Here is a 9,143-nt window from a genome sequence, read left to right as displayed (position 1 = left end):
TTAAGCATACCTCAGGGGTGTGAGTGTAATTTACCCTTTATTTTATTATTTATTTTGTAAAATTGAAATGGTTGACACGTGCGCCAACGTGACGTGGACATGGATAAAATTTAGGTGCGAAAAAGGCCCAAATCGGGTTACCTTAGCCCAACGCAACATATTGGACTCTTTCTTTTTAATGATATTCTTTTAATAATTAAATAATGTTTAGACGATGATGAAGGTGGTTTCGATCCGACGATCAAATTAGAGTCTGGTTTACGGAAATAGTCATAATTATTTCTCAGGCTTCCGCGGCAAAGGAAAACTCTAAAAAAATTATAGCTCTTATTTTTCTTCATCTTTGCTCGATTCACCGAGACGGAGAACACCATAAATCACTGGTGAATATACTTTTTCCTAACCAGTCTTGTTTTTGTACTATAAATAACTGGCGAGTGCACAATGTTCGTCAATATTTTAACTAATGTACCATCAAGATCGTCGTTAGCCGATCTATTCAATCGATGGAGACCAGACAATCAACGTAATTGTCAGAAACTTTACACGGATTCAAGCACCAGGACACCACGACGTTATGCGCCTCAACTAAAGAGACGACGTATTCTCTTATTTTAAATAGGGTACCTCTATTGAGAGAATAAAACACAAATCAAATGAATCAGGATATTTCTCTTTTTAATATATGAGTTTTCAACTACATTTATTATTGTTATATATATTCCTTAAAACAACAAGATGATCAAGATTTTGGTAACTCTTTTCCAGACAAAAATGCCTGAAATAGGATGAATGCTCTTCTTGGCTGAAACAAAGGAACCTCATGCCCAGCTCCTCTAATCGTCGCAAATGTTAAATTTTCGTAAACCTCCGTCCATCCCCCGACCTATCGATAAATATAACAAATCAGTTAATTAACCACATTATATTTTTCATTAAAAAAAAAAAAAAAAAAAAAAAAAAAAAAACATAATGTATATACACCTGGCCAGCAGAATACCAAGGATACCATGGAATCTTGATTTTCAGATTCAGATGGCTCAACGAAAACCTAGTTGCGGTAACCGGGACAACCGAATCCGTGTCCCCGCTGCAATTATAATAACACATAATATAACTTAGGGTAAATTACAAACACCCCCCTGAGGTATGATCAAATTACAAAAATCCCCCTCTTGTTTAGATAATTACATCTACCCCTCAACTATGATTTTTTCTTAGACCTCCACCTTTATGGTGCCAAATTCAACATAATCATCTAGATTCCGTGAAGTGTGCTCTAGTTTGTACTCGTTTTGCGTAAAAAATACAGTTTCCGATGCACCACAAACTGATATATACAAGCTAAAAATCACATATTATGATCATCTTGCTTCATAATTTAGAGTTTGAATGGGATAAAACGGGTACAAAAGTGATAATATTACATATAATCTCGAAAATTCCACTAAATTTGAGGAGTGAGGGGGTGGTTGTAATTATCCAAACAAGAGGGGTGTTTTTGTAATTTGACCATACCTAGGGGTGTTTGTAATTTACCCTATAACTTATGTTAATGAAATTATAACACTGATCATTAATTAATTAATCCTTTTTTCATGTGTTTTCTGAATAATATATAGTGGTAACTTATTAATGTTATTAATGCCTTATGTTGTTGTAAGAACAAAAAAATAATGTTATTTTTAATTAGGGTACAAATTCGAAGCCTCTAAGGCCTCGTTTGGTTGCCAAATTACATGCTTGAAATCTCCAATTATAAGCAATTTGCTCAATAAGCTCATATAAGATCTAATAGGAGCAAATTAGAACAATATTTGTGCTAGACAAAAAAAAAATATTCTGACTAACTCTAATAATTTTAGATGGCTCCAAAATCGTAAACTCTAAGGCCTCGTTTGGTTGCCAAATTATATACTTGAAAGCCATAATAAACAATTCGTCAATAAGCTGATCATATAAGTGCTAATAGGAGCAAAATATTTGCGCCCGATCGACAAAAAGATATTCGACTAACCAAACAAACTCTAATAATTTTACATGTAATATATATGTACCTGAACACCGATATTCTAAGGCCAGCAGCAATTAGCTTTTTGTACGTAGGCAGGATCGACGATTCCGAATCCTTCCAATTCCTTATAAGCACATCACTGTCACATTTTCATTAAACAAAAATAATTAATCCTAATTAATTCAACTAAAAATTTAGAAAAATAAAATAAAATATATATATGTATGTATATACTAGCATATCATATAGTACCTGCAAGCTGTCCATTTGTATGAAATCCCTGTAATATTTGCATGGAGTGCCTTTTGGACATCGGGCCGATTATATTACTTCTCAGCATAGCTTTCCGTACAAGGATCGTATCCCGATAATCTCTGTCCAATCAGAGTGTTCTTAAGCGTGACCGATATATTATTAGTCTTTTTCGATCCGTTGCACGTCGGCGAATAAATGCTGTACTGATCAATATCTCCGAATTCGTGGTTCATTGCGTAATTTACGGCATCGTCGCATTTCTCCGAAGTTTCGTCGGATTTGAAATCACAATGTTTGAGGATCAATTTGTATGTTTTGTCCGATATCATTGAGTGGCTCCACCAGTATGTTACGGTTCCGATTCCGTCGTAGTAATTATCCGTTACCGCATTTCCCACCTGCATTAATTTATATACATATATAAAATTTAATCAAGAATTACATAATAAAAAAAAAGTGGAAAATATTTGAAGTGTTGAAAGTGAGCTTACAATGAAGCCTTTAAGATTGATGATTGGATGGGAAGATTTCTTGTTATAGTCATGTATTTGTTGTGCTAACTGAGGTACATAATGCCCTGTTGTAGATAATGATAGGGGTTAGTTATTTTTTTTTGGGTAAATTACACCCACACCCCTGAGGTATGCTAAAATAACTTTAAGGTTCATGTGGTATCGATATTTACACTCACTCCCTAAAACATAGTTAGAAATTCTAACGGGATAATGCATTGGATACGTTATTCCGATAGGTTTGTAACGGACTATAAGTTTCATGAAGTGGTGGAGACAACAAAGAGTTACGAGTGATTAAGAAATGTTGGGGGAGCCATGTTACCCCTAACTCGATGTTGTCTTTACCACTAGCTAAAAGTAATAGTCCGTTAGAACTCTATCGGAATAGCATATTCAACGAATTATTCCATTAGAGTTTCTAACTATGAGTATAATTATCGATATCATAGGGACCTTAAAGTTATTAAAGCATACTTTAGGGGGTTGGTGTAATTTACTCTATTTATTATTTTTTTTTGAACACATAAAAAGACCCTACTAATATTACATATTTAACAAAAAGGTTTCATTACAAACACGGGTAATACATCTATTAAAGTTCGATGTTTGATCTTTATATATATAGCTAGTAAGAAACGGGGGACATTCATCATAGAATAAAGCTTCATCAAGGTTAAGCTCCGCCCCTTGTTTTGCTAATACGTCCGCTACACTATTTATTTCCCGATAGCCAAAATTGATGATGACATCCTGGAATTCAGTCAGCAGTGCCTGTAGATCCCTGAGGAGAGTTTGGTGGCTGGTGTGATGTGCTTCCCGCCTGTTAATACATGACAGCAAGAAAGTTGAATCTGTTTCTATAACAAGTTGTTTAATATCAAGGTTTCTTGCCTGTTGGAGGCCAAAGAAGCAAGCCCAAATTTCAGCTTTATTGTTTGTGGTACATCCAATATTTTTAGAAAAAGCAGAGACGAAATTTCCCGCATCATCACGGATAATGCCACCAATACCTGCTCTTCCCATAGTTTTATTTGACGAGCCATCTGAGTTAAGTTTAAACCAGTTTGTTGGGGGGGGGGGGGGGGGGGGGGTTTCCATTTAAGAGTTAGGGTAGTTGCGGTAGGTTTTGGTTCCGTATTTTGAAAGGAGTAGTATGATGACATGTTCCAGATATGATGGTTATTTATGGGTTTATTTTGGAAAATGTATTCATTTCTTGCTTTCCATATTAACCAAAATAAGATAGCAGTCTGATTATAAGAAACGTGGGATTTTGCAATTCTGAATAAGTATGTGCATATGTTAAAATCTGTGGTGTAATTAGGCCACGGGATTTTTATTCTAGTGGGGTTAAACAAAGGGCATGAGAGGAAAACGTGTGATGTGGTCTCCGGTTCTATTTTACATAAAGGGCAGAGATTTGTTGGTAAAATTTTTCTTTTAAAAAGAAATTCAGCTGTTGGTATGGCTTGGTGAGCTGATTGCCAGATAAAAAATTTTATCCTTGGGTGAACTTGGAGTTTCCATATACCATTCCATGGGAGGGTGGGATTTTGTGTAGGGTTCGAATTATCAAGAAGCCAAGTGTAAGCGCTTTTAAGCGTGAATATACCAGTTTTGGATAATGCCCAGACAAATTTATCTTTTCCGGGATTAACAGGGATATGTACAGCAGTTATGCGATTTATAATGAAATCTGGTACATGTTTATTTATATGAGATAGATTCCATGATCTATTTTGAGGATTAATGAGAGATGAGACTTTAATGTCTATGAGTTCATTGGGGATGTTATGAGTGTATTCTGCAATAGTAAAATTTCCAATCCATTTATCAAACCAAACGTTGATTTTATTACCCTTTCCAAGGATCCAAAGTTTACATTTGGTGATATGGTCAATTGTTTTGTGTATATTTTTCCATATGCTGCTATTATATCCTTTTGGTTTGGGGGCTTCAGAAAGTTGGTTTTGGGAAAATATTTGCTTTTCATGATTTGGGCCCAAATGGAGGTTTAATCCGTAAGGAGTCTCCATCCCAATTTTAAAAGGAAAGCTTTATTAAGGAGTTTAAGATTTTTAATTCCAAGGCCTCCATAGATTTTTGGTTGACAAATAGTATTCCATGGGATAGGGCTCTTTTTGTTGGAGCTAGGTGAGGAATTCCATAAAAAAGATTTATTTATAGAGTTCAATTTATTAATTGTAACGTCTGGAAGTTTGAAAGAGTTCATGGTATAATTGGGTAGGGTATTAATAACGTGATTAATTAGAGTATATCGACCAGCATGGGATAGGAATTTGTTATACCATGTCGATATTTTTGCTTGGGTTTTAGAAATAATATCAAAAAACGTTGTTTTGGACACACGGTTAATGATAATAGGAAGACCTAGGTATTTATCCCCAATGTTTCCTTTTTTTATTTGAAGCTTTCGGCAGATTTCCCGTTTTCTGTTCTGGGTGATATTTTTGGAGAAGAATATTTTGGATTTAGTCCAGCAAATGTTAAGCCCAGATTCAATAGCAAAAATATTTAGGGTTTCTTGAATAAAATTTAGGGATTTGTCACTGGTTTCTGAAAAAATGATACAATCATCGGCAAAACATAAAATAGGAATAGGCGGGCACTGTTTGTTTATTAGCAAAGCATCAAAACGGGAGTTTTTATGTCCTTCCAAAAATTTTAAAATGAGGAAATTTAGGCAAAGGATAAAAATATATGGAGATAATGGATCTCCTTGTCGTAGGCCTCTTTCTGGTTTCCATGTTTCAGAAGTATGTCCGTTTACGGATAGAGAAAAAGAAACCGATGTGATGCAAGCCATAATCCATTTTATGAAAGGTTTTGGGAAGTTTAATTTATGGAGAACCATGTTAATGAAATTCCATTCGAGTTTATCATATGCTTTTTCTATATCAATTTTGACTGCCATGAACGATGATTTCGTTTTTTTTGATTTCATAGTGTGGAGAAGTTCATGAGCCATAATGATATTATCCCCAATTTGTCGTTTGGGGACAAAAGCATTTTGGAGTGGAGTAATCAGTTTATTAAGGTACGGTCTGATTCTATTAACCAAAATGTTTGAGATGATTTTATACGGAACATTACACAAACTTATTGGGCGAAAATGATTAATATTATAGGGGTTATTATTTTTCGGAATGAGAATGATTTTGGTTTCATTAAGAAAAGGAGGAAGTTCCGATGACTCAAAGAATCTAAGAATTTTTCTCTGGATTGAAGGTCCCACAATGTCCCAGTATGTTTGGAAAAAATGCCCATTAAGACCATCCGGTCCAGGGGCCTTGTCCGGGCCAATGCGGAACAGAGCTTGTTTTATTTCGTTATTAGAAATATCTTTGGTAAGTGTAATATGCTCCTCCAAACCTAACTGAGGACATCAAATGTTTTGAAAAATGTTTGGATTAGGTTTCGAGGATGTGAAGATAGTTTTGAAATATTCCAGGAAGGATGTTTGAATATCTTCCAAGTTGTAAATCCATTGGTTATTGATTTTTAAGCTATGTATAGTATTAGTACGTTTTCTATTAGTGGCAAATGCATGAAAGAATTTTGTGTTATTATCTCCTTCTTTAAGCCATAGGATTCTCGACCGTTGTTTCCAATAGATTTCCTTTTCTTTAAGAAGGTTTTGATGTTGATTTCTGAGTCTGTTTAGTTCCTCATGAATTTGGATCGAATAATTGTTATCAAGTGCAAAAGTGACTTTTTCAATTTTATTCATTAAATGTTCGATTTTCCTATCCAAATTTCCATAAATATTTCTTTTCCACCAGCTAGCTCGAGATCGGAAAATCCAACAAAATTTTTGGAATTCATTGGTAGAATTAGGGTTAACGTTACTAGCCCACGACTCAGTTACAACATTAGCAAAGGATTCATGGTTAGACCATACTTTTTCATATCGAAACTGTTTCCTTCTAGGTGGGGTCGAGTGATGTGTGTCTAAAAGTATTGGACTGTGGTCAGAAGTACTGGAAGCTAAGTGATAGATTTTAGTATTTGGAAAACAATTATACCATGACAGATTAGCAAGTGCACGATCAAGTCTTTCACATATAAATGATCTACCATATTGACGGTTATTCCATGTAAAAGGATGGCCACTAAAACCTAAGTCCATTAGTTCACAATTAGCTACGCAATCTCGAAATTGTTGCATTCTATTCAATGATGGACGTCTTCCACCTTTTTTTTCATTTTCATTTAATATATTATTGAAATCACCCATAACCAACCAGTTCATGCAATTAGTATTAGCAATATGCATTAATTGATTCCATACCTGCATTTGCAAATTCGGCTGCGGATAGTTGTAGACTGCGGAGAAGAGGAATGGTGGGTCCCCATTGTTGATTGTGGCGACTGCATTTACCATTCTGTTAGTAGTCTGCACTTGCGATAACGTCACTTGTCCTGAGTTCCATAAGATCCATATTCCTCCTGCATTACCATCTGCCGGAATCAATATAGATTCATCAAATAAGAGGCTCCTGACAGCATGAGAAGCACGATCAGTATTCATTTTAGTATCGAGAACTACAAAATATCGATGGATGGTTTCGTGCAACTAGATCTCTAGCTGCACTTTGGAAATCTGGCCTATTGGCCCCCCGACAATTCCATACTAAGATCTTCATTGGTATTTGTTGTGGGGGTGGTGGTTGAACTATGTTGGTTCTTGTTTCTGTTGTATCGGGATTTACATCTCCGTTTTGGGTGGGAATGGAGTTCGGTAGAGGAGAACGTTCGTTTGGTTGGTTGAGTGGATTCATGATCAACCGGTACTGGAACTCTCTGTCTCTGTGCATCACCTCTCGTTCTTGGCCGATTTCTATCTGATAGCTGTGGGTTAAAGGGTGACTGAGGAAAAGATGCGGCGTAGTGTGAAAAATTTGGATGATGTATTCGCTGGGAGAGATTCGTATCATTCTGCTCCGGAGTCTTGCCGCCAAAGGTAATGGCCTCATGGGAGAATCGCTTGGGCGACCCATCGGACCTCGTGGTGTTCTCGCGGTTGGCACAGAATTCAAAAACTGGTTCAAATCCTGGTGGAAATGTGAGTTCATTTGTGCATTCGGTCTGGTGGGGTGATTGGGTGGGGTCAGATGACCATTCGAGTAAGGCCGATTCATATTCCAGTTCTGGGTTGGGCTGTGGGTTCGGGGATGAAAAACACCGTTTGTGAGTTGAGGTCTGAGTGAGAGGGTGAGGTTCCCGTTGGAGAGTGGTCGGGTCCATCTTCGGTGTTGAAATGCCATCGGACGAGAGTACGGGTAGTGATGTCCGTTTGGTCTTTGCAGGGTTTGGTTTTGGATCTGAGACGGGTTCACTGGTTCGGTGGGCAGGAGTTGAAGTGTGGTTGGTGTTTCCGGTTGAGAGGTTGGGATGGTCTGGGGTGGGTTGTTTTGCTGGGGAGAAGCCATTGTGGTTAGGGTTTTCAGGAATTGGTTTTGACGTTTCAGATTTTTTGCAGGGAGAGCTTTGTGAGGGAGATATTGAGAGTGAGATGTTTTGCGTGTGCATGGCGTTTATAAAGGGGTTTTTAACCCTAGTGGAGTCTACTGTTTGCTCATCATTGATGTCGTCAGGTGTCCTCGGAATCTCAAAAGGCGGAAGTCTATTAGGGTACGCAATAAATTCTCCTCGGATAACTCCTTTTGTTTTTTCCGCCTCTATCTTTTTCCCTTTTTTGTTTTTTTCGTTCATATTTTCTTTTTTCTTTTCTGTTTTATTTTCTTTTTTATTTTCTTTTTTATTTTCTTTTTTTCCCGTTGTTTCATGCATGTCAGGTTCTTTCTCCTTCAGACACGTGGCTCGGCGTTCCTCGGGAATTGTTGTTTGGGGGCATGCTTGTTCCGTAGTCATGTTTGCTTTGTTTCCTTCTCCGTCAACGTCTCCGGTGGTAGAATTCCGGTGGTCTATCACTGGTTCGTCTACCGGCGCTATCACATGAAATTTATTTTGAATAATCTCACTATTTTTTCCTTGTTCTCCATTGGTAGCCATTTTTTCCGTATTTTGATTTTGCTTGGCCCGCCAGAATTGGCTTTGCTTCTTTCCCTGTGTATTCGGTAGAACTAGTTCTTCCGCACCTTCAAGTGTGTTAATATTTTGTTGATTTAGCTGATCCTTATTGCCTCGCCCATAGGTTTCAATCAGATTTGTTTTCTTTTTTCCCCTATTTTTCCTATTAATTATACTCCATTCTGACCGGGTATTTCTATTTTCCTCTGTTATTTTTTCATCCGCAGCTTTTGAAGTAGTGGTTTGAGAACAGTAGTCCTGTGTATGTCCGATTTTCCCGCACACCATACAAAACTGAGAGTTAA

At 36.9% G+C, this 9,143-nt stretch overlaps 1 protein-coding gene across 1 annotated transcript; it reads right to left on the bottom strand.

Annotated features, from left to right (window-relative positions):
• Positions 1-742: 742 nt before the first annotated feature.
• On the bottom strand, positions 743-2,281 carry LOC148767704 (serine carboxypeptidase 24-like). The gene is made up of 4 exons (XM_088824761.1): positions 2,267-2,281; positions 2,058-2,128; positions 985-1,090; positions 743-886 (listed from the first exon to the last, which is right to left on the bottom strand). The coding sequence occupies exons 1-4, from the start codon at positions 2,279-2,281 to the stop codon at positions 743-745; spliced, it is 336 nt and encodes a 111-aa protein (XP_088680887.1).
• Positions 2,282-9,143: the final 6,862 nt, after the last annotated feature.

This window comes from Erythranthe guttata, chromosome 10 (assembly GCF_056151865.1).
Source record: "Erythranthe guttata isolate IM_541 chromosome 10, IM_541, whole genome shotgun sequence".
Classification (NCBI taxonomy): domain Eukaryota; kingdom Viridiplantae; phylum Streptophyta; class Magnoliopsida; order Lamiales; family Phrymaceae; genus Erythranthe; species Erythranthe guttata.
This window is presented reverse-complemented; position numbering and strand designations above follow the sequence as displayed.